The sequence below is a fragment of the Cyprinodon tularosa genome, unplaced genomic scaffold (assembly GCF_016077235.1).
Source record: "Cyprinodon tularosa strain WSP-4 unplaced genomic scaffold, ASM1607723v1 ctg753, whole genome shotgun sequence".
NCBI classification, from domain to species: Eukaryota; Metazoa; Chordata; class Actinopteri; order Cyprinodontiformes; family Cyprinodontidae; genus Cyprinodon; species Cyprinodon tularosa.
In genome coordinates this window covers 160,739-178,592 of record NW_024039511.1, presented here as the reverse complement: position 1 = coordinate 178,592, position 17,854 = coordinate 160,739, and the positions used below count along the sequence as shown (strand labels likewise).

The 17,854-nt window shown below is 37.0% G+C and overlaps 1 protein-coding gene across 6 annotated transcripts; it reads right to left on the bottom strand.

The window, feature by feature from the left end:
- Positions 1-8,180: 8,180 nt before the first annotated feature.
- On the bottom strand, positions 8,181-13,382 carry LOC119773263 (beta-1,3-galactosyltransferase 2-like). 6 transcript variants are annotated; one of them, XM_038270185.1, is made up of 4 exons: positions 13,213-13,352; positions 12,578-12,712; positions 10,229-10,291; positions 8,181-9,603 (listed from the first exon to the last, which is right to left on the bottom strand). In XM_038270185.1, the coding sequence occupies exons 3-4, from the start codon at positions 10,284-10,286 to the stop codon at positions 8,585-8,587; spliced, it is 1,077 nt and encodes a 358-aa protein (XP_038126113.1). In that variant the 5' UTR covers positions 10,287-10,291; positions 12,578-12,712; positions 13,213-13,352; the 3' UTR covers positions 8,181-8,584. The 6 variants fall into 6 exon arrangements, with proteins under 6 accessions (XP_038126113.1, XP_038126114.1, XP_038126116.1 ...); XM_038270186.1 differs by having other exon boundaries at positions 12,578-12,706; positions 13,213-13,350; XM_038270188.1 differs by lacking the exon at positions 10,229-10,291.
- Positions 13,383-17,854: the final 4,472 nt, after the last annotated feature.

Here is a 17,854-nt window from a genome sequence, read left to right as displayed (position 1 = left end):
TGAAAAACAACCCCACACCATAATCCCCCCTCCAACAAACTTTACACTTGGCACAATGCAGTCAGACAAGTACCGTTCTCCTGGCAACCGCCAAACCCAGACCCGTCCATCAGATTGCCAGATGGAGAAGCGCGATTCGTCACTCCAGAGAACGCGTCTCCACTGCTCTAGAGTCCAGTGGCGGCGTGCTTTACACCACCGCATCCGACGCTTTGCATTGCACTTGGTGATGTATGGCTTGGATGCAGCTGCTCGACCATGGAAACCCATTCCATGAAGCTCTCTGCGCACTGTTCTTGAGCTAATCTGAAGGCCACATGAAGTTTGGAGGTCTGTAGTGATTGACTCTGCAGAAAGTTGGCGACCTCTTCGCACTATGCGCGTCAGCATCCGCTGACCCCGCTCCGTCAGTTTACGTGGCCTACCACTTCGTGGCTGAGTTGCTGTCGTTCCCAAACACTTCCATTTTCTTATAATACAGCTGACAGTTGACTGTGGAATATTTAGGAGCGAGGAAATTTCACGACTGGATTTGTTGCACAGGTGGCATCCTATCACAGTTCCACGCTGGAATTCACTGAGCTCCTGAGAGCGACCCATTCTTTCACAAATGTTTGTAAAAACAGTCTGCATGCCTAGGTGCTTGAATTTATACACCTGTGGCCATGGAAGTGATTGGAACACCTGATTCCAATAATTTGGATGGGTGAGCAAATACTTTTGGCAATATAGTGTATATGATTAAAAAAAAGGTTAAATAAATCTCTCTCTGGATACAATTATTTGTAAGCAGGGCTGAAACAATTGATCGGATTAATCGTAATTAATCAATTACTGAAATAAACGTCAGCCAATTTACCAATCGATTAATCATTAACTGGAATATAGACACTGTAAAACATGCCTTTAGCTGACAGAGAAACCCACTTAGAGCAGTAATAATATCAAAATTGTAAAAAAAAATATATTACTTTTGCATTTAAGATGAAAATTTTTTTTTATCTGTCAATATGCTCTATCCAGAACTCCTAAAGTGGAAATGTTTTCATTACACCTGGTTTAATTTCTTTAAGGAACCTTTGGCTGTCCGATTATTAATCGATTATTCGAAAAAATAACCAACGAATTAATCAGTTTGCAAAATAATCGTGAGCTTCAGCCCTAATTGTAAGCATTTTTTAACACGTCACTACAAAGCCATAGCATTGCTGCTGACTGTCTTGCAAATGTTTTCACACCCCTAAAGCTTTTTTATTTTTGTCTTTTCACATTTTATTTTTGTCTTTTTTACATTCATTGCCTCTAATGATTTTGGGTGGTGATTTCCTTTGATATAACACCAAGTAATGTAAAATACTCTCCTGATAAGACCAAATGACAAAACATAAAAATTCACTTTTGATGCTTAAACTTAAGAAGGTTCTACAGTAAGTAGAGCTTCCAAATAAAAAAGGAGGAAATGGGAGAGTCACAACATGAGTAAGCATTTTACTGAAAGCTAACACTGAACTGAGTGTTTACAAATCTGACTCAGTAATGAGCAGCTGCCCCGTGCTTATACATCATATTTCAACATGCTTGATGCTAGTGTGTCCAAGAGGCTGGACAGAATGTTGGTCCAAGATGACCACTGTAAATATGCTTCACAGAGGCCATCTAGTTTGGAACTGGTGACCGTTTTTTGCCCTTTTTCCTTCATCTAACCTCTAATTGTTCTCAGTTGGATTAAGAGGGATCTGTCAACAATGGGTGGTGAGGTTGCTTGAGGACCCAGATGCAGAGACAAGTGAAGCAGGGATGTGTTCTGAAAGGTTTAATTGTAGACCAAAAAGCAGCAGAGGCAGAAATCCAGAAATCCAACTCAAAATATAAAACAAACCAAAATCATGGAGACATCAGGGTAAAGACGAGTCTGAGGAGCCGGGGAGAGACGAGCAGAGTAGACAACACAGCAACAAGAAGGAACCAGCCCTGAGTGACTGCAGAGGTGGAGTATTTAAGGACAACCAAACAAAAGGATGGACTAACGAGCTGAATGGGGAGCAGGTGTGGGTGGAACTGGCAAGAGGGAATCCAAGGGAAAAGAAAACAATCACAAGGGGGCAACAGAGAGTAACTAAAGAATGCTTGAAGATCATGGAAAATAAAAACAAAACAACTGATAACAGAAAACTGAAAACTCAGAGTAACAACAAATAAGAACCATAACAGGATCATGAACGATGTTATTTCCTTGGATAAAATCCTTTTTCAGGTGGGCATTGTGAACTGCAGCATTTTACTGTTGAAAAACCCAGTCACTGCCACACAGATGATGGCCTTCAGTTATGAGGGACACCCACTGCAACTTCCATACAAATAGCCAGATCTGCACGATTTCAAGCACCATTGTTCTAATAAAAGAAGGTATGGCATGTATTTCTATCCCCTTTGCTCTGAAAATAAAACCCAGTGCGGACAGTTGCATTTAGTATCTTAATTCTAGACATATTATCAAACATTATTTACCCTGCTTTATCTGAAAATAGAAAAATAAGAAACATTAGTATTAATATACAAGGATATGCTTCTCCACCTGAACTGACAGAAGGAGCTGCAGAGATCCACATCTTAGGTGGGAGAATCTATCCAAGTCCACTTCTGCATGTCTGACTCTAAGGACAAAACAGTCCAAAAGAAAATCCAGTCAGCCACAAATGATGTAGGGATGCAGATGTTCTGATCAAATTACACCAAAACATGGTGGTGGAAGCATCATGTAGTGGGGGTACTGTACTCCAGCAAGGAGGGAAAAGATGGTCAGAGTTGACAGGAGGTGAAATGGAGCTGAATACAGATTTGATTGGTCAGGAATGGATTAGATCAAAACATCTTTATGTGTTAATGGCCCAAAGTCCAAACCTCTGTAGTTTTACTAAGCTGTGGCAAGAACTGAAATCGACTGATGTCCTCGTCCAATCAGAGAGAATTAGATTTTTTCTGCAAAAATAAAAAATCTGTCTGTTCTACCTAATCCAGATCTAGAATCACAAGGAAGTCTCCTACTTATAATAATAATAATCAAACTTTATTGATCTCACATTGGAGAAATTTGGTTCTGCATTTAACCCATCCCCTTGGGGAGCAGTGGGCTGCCATCGTGGGGCACCCGGGGAGCAATGAGGGGTTAAGGGTCATCCTCAGAGAGACAGAGTGGCAGTGGGGCTCGAACTCAAAACCTCAGGATTCCAAGCTCTAAGCCCTAAACCACCAGGCCGCCACTCCCGCTTATCTACTTTACCTTCTCTGTTTTCTCTCAATCATCAAATGACAGCTTCTTATGCATGTTTTCTCCCGTCTTCATCTCAAGACACACGATCCCTCGTCAGTGTGTTTGATTATTCTAGGGTTATTTATATGGAAGGAGATAACATGAGAAAAAGGGCTCCTCCTTTACCCCTCGGCTGTCACTCAAATAATTCACGAGTTATGTGTACCTCATAGTTCAATCTGTAAAACTCACATGAAGAGAAAAGAGAAATTTATTGATACAATTACTTTGTCTTTGCCGCTCAGACCTCAGCAGGAAACATAGCACTTAATTTTTGTTAGATATGCATGAACAGGAGCAAAGAATATGGCTGTTTCCCCCCCAGGTCTGAAACTGATGGTGGAGCGGAGATAGATGAAGTTGGTCAGTCTGTAGACTGCTGGTTAGCGAGTCGGTATGCTGAGCTTTATGGAGAGATCCAGTGGACTGCATGAGCTGATACTAGAGCTTCACTCAGTGACCTGGAAGATGGAAGTCCAGTTGGATAACACAGGTTGAGAGAACCTGTCTACGATGAGCAAGCATGAAACGACAGTGGAGAGGAAAAACTCCCCATTGGGAAGAAATATCTGGCAGAACCAGGCTCAACATGGCGGTCTTCTGCCGGACCGGTTGAGATGAGACAGAGAACGCAGTAAGAGTCCAGGAGGAGGGGCTGGAGGTGGGTTAAAACTATGTCATCTGAATGAAGTCACAGCGCAACCACCGCCTGCACACAGGAGCAGACAAGTGCGGATCGGAGGCCTTTTAAGAAGAACTTTTGATGGCAATTGGCTGTCGTGAAGGTCTGGTTCAAAGCTGATTGGCAGTGTCACGGGTGAATGTAGGAGAGCAATGAGTTTCTTTAGTTGACCTTCCGCCTAGGCTCCATATCAGGCTTTATAAAAGAAAAACAAGAAGGTACAAAGTGGGTTGCCTATAGTTTCTAAAAAATGCTTAACAGTTGAAAATAATCTGTTTTCTGTTTGTTGACCACCTGGTGGCAGCATTAGCTTAATTAAATGAGATAGTATGACGTATTCAAGTTATAGTTGGTGTGATGTTAGTGGATATTTAGAGTTAAATAGAATCAATAAATACTCACCAGTGCTATAACTTCACTAACACATACTGAAAGCACTTACTCAATACCTAAATGTAAGATAATAATTAGCTTATTATCTATTTGTTAAATAAAAGCAAAGAGCCTCTGCTCCTGACTTAAAAAAATTTGCATTTCTTCTATCGGGTTTTTTTTTTTTTTTTTTTTTGATCATTTATTTCGAACACTAAATAAAAAGCAAATATAAGTAAATTATTAAAGTCATACAAAACAAAACAAACAAAAAAGAAGAAAAAGAAAAAAAAAACATATGTACATCCCATCATGTTTGAAAAGGAGTAGGAAGAAGTAATAAAACTTATTAAATCCTACCCCTGTTCTATATTAACATCTACCTATGTTTAAGCATACATACATATCCATATATACACACACACTCACCCATACATATATACATATATATATATATACATACACATACTCACAGATACCTATACATATATATACACACATGCATACTTACACATACACCCGTATCTCAAACACATACACACATACATGCATATACATACACACCCCAATAACTATAGACAGTATACACATATCTCTATCTACATATACGTACACATATATCCATATATATCCATAAACCAAAAACCCTTTTCTCTCACACTTTTTTTTAATTTTTTATTATTTCATCTCTCTTGACCTCTTATCGATTTTAATTCATAGTGGCAGAGCAAGTTCTATTCCCCCTCAAGTCCCCTCCTCCCTGTATCTTATAAAAATAATTTGTTTATATTTGTTTTTAAACTGGTTGATGTTTGGAATTCTATCATATCATAAAGCTTCATGGTTAGAAGTGAGTTTGTGTGAGAGATTGTGTCTGCAGCTCAAACAGAGCCACCTGTGTTGGATTCGTTGGTGAGTCCAGGACTATTTCATCCTGGGGCAGCTGTGGTCCACTGGCTCCTTCGGCCTCACATCTGGATGGATGGCTTCAGGGGTCGTCAGGGTATGGGCCGTGGGAGTATACATGGTGTCAGCTGGAGGGATCACCTCTCTGGTAAGGGAGTTGGTCGCCCTTTCTGCGTAACAGAACCTGGACCTGGAGTAGTGTGTGAGCGGTGCAAGTTTGACCATGGGATCATTATTGTGTGTCATTGAGGGTATGGTAATGAATGTCTGTAATTTTGGGCATGAGGGGGGGAAGTGTTGTTGTAACTCTAGGCTGAAAATAATATTTTCCAGGATTGGGCGTTGGGTTACCTTCTCTGTAGGATAATTTCAGGTCTTCACTAAATGTGGGGCCTACTCTGTGTCCAGTTACAGGTGGTGCTGTCCCACTCAAGGCGGCTGCTTGGCAGTCTGTCCTCTGCTGAGGGGATGGTGATGTGAAACAATGGCTGGATCTGCTTTGCTCTAACTGGCTCGTTTAATACAGAAATGTCAGCTTAGTGAAAAGATGATTTTATTTTCAAAAGGTGCAGATATTTCAGTTTGTTTATACTGTTTAAATAGTTTTTGTCTTCTTTTTTTTACCTTTCATATTGAGATTATTCTTTTGCAATTAAAGATTGAGGCTACACATTAGCAGGGGTACGAATTCATGTCTTCACATCTGTATGAGGGCATTTGACTTTATTTTCAGAAATGTTAAGTCCAATTAAAATGTATTCACACTTTATGTATAACTGTCTTATAGTACAGTATATTCAGCTATTTCTAAAACTAGATCATTTAAATCAGATAGAAAAAAAACTTGCATACATCAAAGGAAGGCAATATTCAAAATCAGAGGCACTGAAAATTCCGTTTCAGTTCATCTAGTCTAAAAACATGAATGGAGAAGGTGAGCAATTCCCTCTGCTGTGTGTACAAATGAGAAAGTCTGTACAGTCTCTGTGTGTGTTTATGTCTATAGCCACTTAAAATGGTGAGACAACAAATGGATGTAGGTATATTCTCAGCAGATGCACACCCAAATAAACTGTTTAGAGGAGGGAAACAGGATGTGGATGAAAATGAGCCCAAAATGAACAAAAAAACAATAAAACATCCACCTGTTGTCTGAGCCATGTGATTTTTTATTTTAAGTACTTCAAAATGTACGTCCCAAAATGAACAAATGTGGAAATATCTGTATTCTAAAGCCATACACAAGCTATAAATATAAGGTTTGTTTGTAGGAATATTTATTTTACAACTGTTAATTCCATTAATCCAGAGAAAATAGGGCAATACAAAAATGAGGTCTTTAAACGTCCAACATGAACCCTGTATTTAAAGCTTAGATTAAGGTTTACATCATTTAACTTCAAATTCAATTCCTTTATAGCCACATTATCGTTAGGCAGATACAGAGGATGGGTGATCTGGGGGTCATCCCACCTGGAATACTTTCTTGTAATTGGCTTATAAAAGGGAGCTGATTGGTGGCAAGCCATCCTGTTTAAAAAAAAATGCATTTGTGTATCGATGCACATAAAGGGAGTGTCAAAAATCCACTCCCAAATGCAGTGAAATTTAAAGACCACTGATACTTTGTAATTTAATTACATATGTGTATTTGTGAAAACTGATACTAATCTAGCTCCACATGAATACATAAAGTCTTGTTATAATATGATTACTCCTACAAAAATGAGTGAAAGATGTTTTTAAAAGTCATGGCTCATTATAAGGCACTCCTGAGAGCTTTGATTACCGGTAGGCTTAGGTCAGGGTTACAGCCTTCATCTGATGCTAGACTGCTCCCTACTGGTGTGAAGATGAACTACAACAATGATGATAAAAATCCTGAGTTTATTACCTACGTAAATAATGTTTTAAAGCTTTTTGCAATGATAGAGCAAGATTAACTCTTGGATATTATTTACACAATTTAATATTACTCATTAACAATGTTTTGCAGTTAAATATTTAATAGATTTAAATAGTAGAAGGAAAAACATGATTACAAAGATCCCACAATTTTCCATCCCGCTTATCCAAAAAAGGAAAATTAAGAGAAGTCTTTTTGTACTGTGGGAGGAAGCTGGAGTATCCACGCATGTTTATGGAGAACATGCATATTCCGATCAGAAAGACCCCAGGCTAGGAATTGAACCCAGAACCTAAGTGGGCTATTATGACAAATAATGAATTTGTATATTGTTTACTCTACAAGAACTTCCACTTCTTTTTACATTAAATTATCATTACTCATTTAAGGACCAAATATATGTATCTCCTCTATCTTTCTTCTTCAGGAGTATAACTCAAAAATAATTGCATATATAATTTTGTATATGTGACATTTCTCTTCACCACTACTTTATGCACTGTGCTTTAAGGCAGCCTATGTTTCCCTTAATATTATCCAGGTAATCTCAAATTCATTTTTATTTTCACTAGTTCATCCTCAAACTTGAAATTAAATAATGGTTCCTCCTCTTAGTTTCTGCTTTAGAAAAGCTTTTCTCTGGGATCAGACCTGGTATGAGGAAAAACCAAGGAGCTTTAAACTGACTTACTATAAGGTATTTTGGTAGAATTGATTTCCAGACTATGAACTTTCATATGATGGAAAATAAAACATTATTTTTCATACTACATTACTTGAATACCATCTCCTTTTTTCTATTGGTTGCACAAACCAATCACTTAATATTAGACGGATATTACCAGCCCTCATATTTCAGAGACTTTACTAATCATGTTGAATTAAAATGATTGCAATAATGTACCATCTGGAGAACAGAATAAAACAAAGTATGTCAAAGCAAGTCATTAACACTTAGGATCAGTCAATCATTTTATTGACAATAAGATTTCTCAAACACAGTTAAAAATTGCAACATCTGTTGGCGGCTTAGAGCGCATCCCAGCAAGTTGTGTAACAGAGCAGTTATTCTATCCTTAATCACCTTGCAATCAAGACTTTACCGAATATCCCTGCCACAGTGATGGTGTTCCTGTCAATATGGTACAAATCTATGTAGTATATAAAGAACACTTTGTTTTTTGTTATTGTCAGTAATTGCAAAAATATCGCTGTAAGCTTGGTGAAGAGGAAATAAATCCTCAGATCAGTGTACGTTAACAACCATGACAGACAGGTTCTCCATTCATTTTACTTTAAAAAAAAATTTAAACCTTAATTCAAATAGATAGCAAATCAGACACACTTCCTTCCATGTTTCAGAATCATTGGGAAAACTTACAAACCACCCAGAAGGATAACTTTCCAACTATGCTCCGCACTGAACTCCTTGTTGGATCCTCTGCCAGTAGACCTGCATTTGTGAAATACTTGTCGTAGTCATGGCGATGACTTTTGAGAGATCGCAGCTGCTCAAAGGATGCTGGGGGGTTACCTGAAACATGCTTTCATCAGGAGGGTCAGTGGGGGAGATACCCAGGCGTTTCAGGCACATCCCCAGATATGCATCTTCAATGTAGATGGGTTTGATTTGAGGGGAAACAGACAAGATTTTCTTAGGTAGATCCAACGACATGACGTAAGCCATGCCAAGAGGGTAGGGTGGGTACTCTGATTCTGCTATTACGTCTTTTGGCATATAAAACTTGATAAATGGGTTTCTTAACACTGGGCTGTGCCACCATACCAAACCAGTCATGTAGTTTTCTTTAGGTGTCTTCAGATCAAGTAACAATGAAACTAACTTTTTAACATGAAGCAAAATATCTGAGTCAATTTTCATTATGAAGGTAGACTTGCTGCAGTGCTCAGCCAGCCACTCTAGCATAACCATGGTCTTGATGGTCAAGTTGTGATAGCTGTCCTGGAAATTACTCTGAATGAGATCGTGGTGCTGCTTGTTCTCTTCTCTAAGTTCATCCTGCAGCTGCTTAGCAGCCTTCCTTTCAGGCAGTCCCACTATAAAGACTGTCTCAATCTGCTGACCAAGGACAAGTTTCTCGCTCCCCCACGTCCTTCGGATGGTGTCCCTGGATGCCACGTCGGCAGGAGCGACAGGAACCATCAAGATCAGGAACGGACTGGTGGTCTTACACGTTGGTGTGTCATCCATGATGAACCTGTAGTTCCGAGGGTAAGCCACATGATACGGGCCTGGGTCCCACTTTGGTTCAGGTGTTGGAGAGGCTGTGAAATTGTTTTTTTTATATCCTGGACCATACAAGGGCTCAGGCTTATCCTCAGCAGTCAGGTAAATAATGGTGACAGTCACTCCCACCAAAATGCCGATGAAAATCTTCTTTAGTCTTCTCCTGTTCTCCATTAAAACTGTAAAAAGAAAAAAAGTAATTATATTAAAAACTCTGCAGAAATTCATAATTTAAGATTTCTAAATAAACTAAAAGCCTTTGAATGCACTTCAATTAAGGAACATTTAAAAAGTAAATAAATAAACTTTATGGGATCTTGCATGCAACGCCCTTTCATTTGGAATTAGTTTCAATACATCAAGATAAATTCACCAGTGAAGTTTTAATTCATAAGTCAAGTCAAGCCTGGCTGCAAAAATATCTAACTAAAAGTGACCAGTGAAAGTTTTTAGAAAAGAGAGTAGCAGATTACTGAAGTAAAAGAAGCCAAACCAGAACAGACACATTTTTACTGAGATCCTTTACTTTTAAATCAAGAAAGTTTCTGAGTAAATCATGAAACAACACAACAAAATGTGATTTGTTAATAACTTGATTCTGTTAAAAATAAACTTCCACTTGGGGAAATGTCTATAAAATAAACTCATTTGTCACTTTTTTTTTTTTGGTACACTTATAATCAGCCAATCACATGGTAACCTCAATCACTGAACCATGAAGGATCCGTTCTTCAGGTTCAATTTGCATGGATTTTTTTTGGGAATGACGGAAACAACAGAACTTATGAGAAAAAATAGGCATACCTCTTAATACAAATCTCCATTGGCGTCCACAAGCCCAACCACTTGAATAAGATTCCATATCAGCTAAAAATAAGGATAAATAACTATTTAAAAAGCTCTGTAAGTTACCCTAAAATGTTTTGTTTTAAGGGAACAAAGTAAAACACAGGCACAGCAGTTCAAGCATTCAAATTTAGGCATTTTGAACTTAGCCTTACTCATAAAGTTTGATAACTTTAGATACATTACAGCCAGCCTAACTGATACTGTAAGGTGAGCCTTTCTGTTAACTACTGATCTTGAGAGATAGTTCAGTTTAAAACAACTCTACACCAAGTGGGAGGGAGAAAGCTGCAGCACAATAAAACCGGTTATTCAGGAAGATGGGGAAACAGGTTTAGCTCCTATAGATATTTTTATTTATTCCCTCTTTACTTCACCTATGTTTACCGTTTTTCAAACTGATTGCAAACCATCTACACTTTACACCCATACTTAGTGTATTAGTTTTCAACATTTGCACAAAGCCAGTTTATCGTTTAAATCTTTATGGCTTAAAAAGAGATGAATACCGATGTGCAGTTAAAGGAAGAGAGAGAAACTCCATTAGGACCACTTCATGTCAAACTTTAAAATTCAATCTTTTTTTCTTTGAATTTGAGGAGAGGTAGTAGAAATTCATGACAAAAAGATATGGACAGTACCTGAGAGCAAGTTCCTGCACATCAAAACTGAGGATACAAACATCCCAAAATTCTATATCTAGAATAAAACATGAACTAAAAGCACATGTAGGTAAACTGAACCAGAATCTGATCAAGAAAGACTTGATCTATCCACAAATGAAATCAAACCTACCCTCTGCTCTCTGCTGACTCCCTGCTCTACTTGCTAAACACAATAAGGAAGATAAAGCATCATGTCTATTTAGAGCTGAACAGTAAAAAAATGAAAAGAAAAAAGGTTGAAACAAACAAAAAATAAGATCCCGCCCACCAGAACTTTCAGCTTGGCACTGAGTTCAAAATCTGCTCATGTTTTTTCAGTCAGTAAGGGAAATGCAAAATATCTATGCTCCAATCAGTCAGCCAGTGAACAAAAGCAGGTAGGATTTAATGGTTCTGCATAGTTGCAAAATCCGGTATTTCTTAGAAAAAAAAACCCACTATACTTTCGGTCTGTAAAAGCATAAAACAAAGGCTCTGTTCATTGATGCATCATTAATTATAATCATGCAATGCCTTAGGCTTTGATGGTTGTTAGGTATACAAAGTGCTGGTGAATATTCTCAGTCATCCAGGTCATAGTTATTCCAAAAAAGTAAAAAAAAAAAAAAAAAATCCACTGTACTTTTTTGTAAGTTTGAAGACATTTCGCTGCTGACAATGACCATGAAATTGTGAGATACCTCTAAGTTTGTCGTTCGGCAAAACCTAACAAAGTGTTTTCTCATATTTAAGGTCTCCCATATAACATTCATTCTTCGGTTTAAATATTTTACTATCACATATTGAATTAATGCATATTTTTATACACCCCAAATCTGAAAAGGAACTAAATATATCATGGCCGTATGAAGTGAAGACATATAAACCAATAAACTATTAACTAAAGTAGATTAATACTGCAAGCTCTGACAACATTGACTCTTTGCAGAACTGTGGTCAGGAATGTGCTAAAACCTAAACCCAGTATTGTCACATAGTAAAGGGCAATGAAACATCTTTTTTTTTTTCTTTTTTTTATATTTGGGACAGCTTATTGATTTATTGACAAATGCTAGTGCACAGTATTAACATATTTTACTTTGCTGGATTCAGCATACCATGGGTCAATGTTTCTCCTTTATATTTGGGACCATTCATACTTTTAGCATTGACTGTGCATGCTACGGACAGGTTTGTAGTTGGATTACCAATTTGAAAAGGGAGGCTTTGCTTTTGAAGTTCTGGCCAGAGGAAAAAAAAAACAATATGTAGCCAACTTTTCGAAGAAGAACGTTGTCAAGATGACTTGGATAATAATGCGTTGTGACAAACACCAGATACAGCACTGGGACTTGATCAACAGCCGATACCGCACCATGAGGTCACAAACCAGTAGGTGGAAGTAGTGTTCTTTCACAAGCATGGATGTCTCTGGTTAAGCCCATTCAAATGAAAATTACACTTAATTAAAACCACTTATCATTTATTGAACAGTGTGTAATAATTTCATATTTAAGTACTTTCAGAAGTTTGAAGTCTGAATATGACTGGACATTTCCTTTGAAGGGAGTAACTTGTCTCACATTAACGACAATACAACTTTCTGAAATCAAAAATCTTATATAAGAATGGATTTACAAATGTTCCTTTTTACTCTACAAACCTCAATATCAAACAAAGTCCTGTCTTCAGAAATCCTTGGATGACTGTGTGGGAGGTGGTTGTAATAGGAGATGAGTGTGAGGAGCTGTTTAACTACTTTGAGGCATGGTGTCGAAACAATGATCTGATCCTGCATCTGAACAAAACAAAGAAATGACTGCAGACTTCGGAAGGATCAAGTCAAACACTGCTATATTTCACAACCATTACCTCTTCAAAAACTGTTGTAGGTCACTTAAAGTCATCAGCCAGAACTTTGTATGCATGTAGATTTAATTGACTACAGCAACATGTCCTCATGTTCAGAATCTGGTTTTATTGTTTAAACCAAATAAGGAAGGGCATCGATTATCCATTAAAAACACCATCAGACTTGGGCCAAACTAAGCGCGGTGCCAACCACAGATACCAAATGGACCCCATGCGCAACTCTACTACTTCCTGTTGTCCAGTCAGCTGCTTGGTTTCTTGTCTTTCATTACTGGACATTAAGCACATTGGATTTGATCATTCTGCCCAGTAATGAAAGACTGGGAGCAGATTAGTTCGCTGAAGTCCCGGAAGTAAGGTGGAGTTGGGGATTCGGAGCGCGCTCCCGATGCTCTCCACAGAACTCTGTGCGTCCATTCAGCCTACCTGTGCGTTGTCTGCTTCTTCTAAACCAACTTTCTCTCTGCGACGTCTTCTCTGGGATAAAGGAATGCATCCAGCCCGGTGGAAGTCATGTTAAGAGTAGAAGTAAGAGTAGTACAGGTGATCTGAAATAGACGCTACGTAAACAAGTGCGTGGAAAGTGGAAGGTGCCTCTCAGAGAGAAGACACGCCCCATACTTCCTAGTTCGCTCTACCTGAAGCGGATAACAAAGCAGAATCAAAGTTAAAGGAGCATTAGTTCAACAGATACTCAAGTAAAAATTGTCAAGTCATAATTCTGAGATGAAAATCAGAATTTTGAGGAAAAAGTCAGAATTCTGAGATTAAAGTCAGAATTCTGACTTTTTCTCATATTATACTACTGAAATAAAATGTAAAAATCAGTTAACGTTTTTTTTTTCCATTGTTGGATGCGATGCTTAGTTTTACATTTTGATTTTACCCTTCTATGATGATTTTACCTGTAGCACTTTGAGATTTTAAAAAAATGTAAAGTGCATTACAAATAAAATGTATTATTATTATTATTATTATTATTATTATTATTACTAACGTCTGATTTAATGTTTAGAAATTATGCAGACTTTATGTACAGGTTCAGGTATTTTAAAGACTAAAATGCATAACGATTACAAATAAATGTCAAATATATAAGAAGAAATTCGTACTGAAGAAATAGTTTTTGTTTTTTTTATTAAAAAAAAAGTTAGTACTGTAAATTTACAGTCATTTTTACTATTTTTCCAAGGCTGCACTTTAAAAAGATGAAATTGTCCATTGAGCTGTTTCCAAAAGAAATTTCTTTTCGTTTTACACTTGTATAAAAAATAAAATCTGTCTAAAGTCTAAAAAAGTCTACTTAAAACTTAAAAAAAAAAAAATCAATCCTTACAGGGAGAATTGTCAGTGGCGGAGCTAGATGGGGGGCCTTAGGTGGCCATGGCCACCCTTAGCCAATCTGTGGTCACCCCTGCCTTTATTTCCTTCTAATACAGACGGTGGCAGCAGTAATACTCTCAAGTGGAAAATTCAAAACATTTTATTTATGTATTTATTTTTTAGTTAATTATGCACATCAGTATACTAACATCAAAGATGATAAGTACAGAATTCCTGCTCATTTCAGATCTAGATTTTGTGTTCTATGGGGTAAAGAGAAAAATATATCTTTACAAGTAATCTAGGAATCCTCAGTGAAAGAAAGATAAATAACTATTTGAATATAAACTTATCAAATAATCAATTTATGTAAATATGATATTTGTGCTTGTAAATATCAATTTTATGCAGAATGTTTATTGATACAAGTAGGTCAGTCATGACAATGATGATTGATTTACGCCCCAAAACTAAAAACAGAGTTTTATCCACTACACCTTTTTATCTAGAAATTACGGATGTTTAAATATATGCCTCTATTTGTTAGCAAAGGCTGAAAGTATAGTTGGTCTTTTTTTAGAAAATATGGATGTTTTGCTTGTTCCTGCCGGAACAGTGTAGATTGACCCTGAGGTTCTGGTGTCTATCCGTATTCGGCCACCCCTCAGTGTACATTGGTTATTGCCTGGCCACCCTTATAAAAAATTTCTTGCTACGCCTCTGAGAATTGTATATATGTCCGGACATGGTAAAGAATTTACATTGACAATATCTATTTGCAGTATGTTCTCCGGATCTTGAAATAATTCAAATTACTCACAGAGGACTCAGAAAATTAACTCAGGTAGGAGTAGCAATACTTAACATTATTATTACTCAAGTAAAAAAAGTACGGTACACTGAAACTACTCCATAAGTATTTTTATTTTTCAAAATGTTACTAGTAAATGTAACTACAGTAGCTACTATTCACACAGTTTTTTTAGCCTACTGTTGCAATTAACAGTTTTATTTTCTTTTAAAAGGTTTAACCATCAACATAAAACAACAGTACAACATCTCCAATGACTTTCAAGATTCAATAAAAGATATCCACTAATCAAAAAATGTCAACTTAATAAGGAGTGTAACTCAAATAGCCTAATCAGGAGCCATCTTTAAGACTATTAGAGTCCTATCAAAACGATTTTTTAAAACTAAGTATATTTTACGTTCATTTTTTCAAGTATACAGAAGTATACATCCCAAGATGGTTGATGCAAGTATACTAGAGGGTTACTAAAACTTCTTGGGACAATATCGTTCTGCTTTACCTTAAAGTACCCATCTTTTAGTATACTTTTAGTTCACTCATATTAAAATTCCAAGTCTGATTTTAGTTAATAAAAGTATAATGGAAACATGCTTTAGTTTACGGAATAATGCACCCCAGGTTTACTGTTTAGTGTGCCAAAATATTTATTTTAATTAAATTCAATTGAGTTTATTTATATTGCACCAATTCAAAACACATATCATCCCAAGGAAATTTACAGAGACAATTCAACCAGATCATACAGGCAGATGGGTTCCAGGTTTTCTGTCTAAAAAAACCAGCTGATTGCATCAACTCATTGACTGGAATCGCTCACACCGAGCGTGCGTGTGGTGATAGTGGAGAGGAAAACCATCTTTTAACAGGAAAAAGACCTCCAGCAGAACCAGGCTCAGTGTGAGCGGCCATCTGATGAGGCCGACTGGGGTTCAAGGAGACAGAAGCAGAGATAGAAAAAAAGTGGAGATACAAAAGATAACTGCCAACCAGCTCCACAGGCGGCCCAGGAAAAACGAGGGCAAACGAGCTCCGAGGCAGCTCCCATGTCAGAGGATGAAAGAGAGTACATCCAGTTAGTCACAGTAAGAGAAACACAACTACACTGAAAAACAGGCAAAGCTCAAGCATCAACGTATAAAAAAGGTGTTGCAGCACAGTTGATATTTCTCTCCAGGATGGTGTCACAGCCAAACAGGAACAGACCAGATGAAGCTGCTATGAGAAAAAGCAGAGAGAGCAAAACGTTAGACATTGAACTAACCAATTCTGCAAAATGGGAGAGTAAAGATAGAATGAAGCAGAATGATAAAAAGGGGTCCCTACCTTCTAGCAGTCTAAGCCTATAGCAGGGTAACTATAGAGATAGCTCAAGATAGCCTGAGCCACTCTACCTATGAGCTTAATCAAAAATTAAAAGTAGACAGGGTGTCTGCCACATGTACTAAAACTGGTAGTTTGTTTCACAGAAGAGGAGCCTGATAACTAAAAGATCTGCTCCCATTCTACTATTTTACGAGCACTTCAAACAGCCTTGCAGTTATACTTCAACTCAACTTTTAATGCCGAGTAAATAACAAACAAACAAACAAAAAAAATACAAAGAGAAATCAAATGGCAAAATTGATTTGTTTATTTTATTCAACAATTAGTTTCAAATAAATTCTTAACTTAGATTTTAACCAAAGAAGTATAAAGAACAGTGAAGTGAATCAGAAGAAGTGTGTAAAAAAAAGTTATGATAATTGTGAAATAGTTTAAAGATTCAAATCCCTATTTTCATTAAATAGTTTGTTTGTCATTTTCATTGTTGCATTTTGTTACTAGTTTTCTCACATCCTCTACCATCAGGAAATGTTTGCAAATTTTGTCAGGAAATTTTGACATTTTGACAAAGCATGACACAAAAGCAAAGACAGCTTTAAATACATTTCTCAAATCAGAGCTGCACAGAAAAAAGCATGCCTAATTATTTTTGCTGTTGGTTCCTTTTGTTGGCCTGTAAACCCACCGTCACTACAGAAATCTCTTCACAATGTCCTGTTAAAAATGTTTTTGCATTGCCTATTTTGATGATTAAAAAATATATGTTAAATCAAAATATGTTGAATTAAATTCAGTTGATACCATTGAGTATTTAATGACAAAATTTAATGATGATCATTCTGTTTCATGATTTACTGTATCACCGTTTTCAAAGCAAAGCTAAAGGTAGGAAGGAACACCACGTCCTCTGACCCCAATAATTGCATTGCAATACAGCTTTTCCACCACTAGATGTCAGACTACATGTATTTCTTGTTATGAATCTAAGGGATTTTTTTTTTTATGTCCTATTACATTTTCAAGTGTAGCTCATTTGTTTGTTTTAAAGTGTTTAAATAGAGATTCATTTCTAGGCTGATAATTTGTTAAAGATTAAGAAAGGACTAAACTGTATAATTATAAAAATCAATCATCTTTGATTAGGTGTGATTTCTGTGATCATTAGCGCATGGCTAAAATAACTGTTCTATATCCTCTATCCAGCTCTTTTCCTGCGGAAGTCTGCACACTATTGCACGCTAGAAGTTTTCCGTTTATTTATGCAACTCCAGATAAAGATCTGAAACAGTAACAGAAAATTACCAATATAAGATCAAAACAATAGCTTGCTTTCTAACAAAAAATGACAGCCATCATTTCATTCTGTACATTTCATTGCTTTTTGAATATTAATCTCAAAAACTGTGCCAGCAGGAAAAAGAACAAGCATTTTAGTAACAATTATAAACATAGATCAAGATTACACACAGGTTGGCATAACCCATGAAGCTGTAAACAGGATTTCCTTTTGATAAGCTGCAGGACATTGTTACTGCTTTCACATTACCTGCTGCCAATTTCACAGTTAAGTTTGCCAACCCAATACGTAACAACATCGAATTTCTGAGT

Bases quoted from the DNA above. Each gene is read 5' to 3' on its own strand.
- LOC119773263 (XM_038270184.1), bottom strand. From the start codon at position 13,282: ATGCATTCCTTTATCCCAGAGAAGACGTCGCAGAGAGAAAGTTGGTTT. The intron at 9,604-13,212 runs GTAGGCTGAATG...TTCTTTTTACAG, and splicing joins AAGAAGCAGACAACGCACAG to TTTTAATGGAGAACAGGAGA.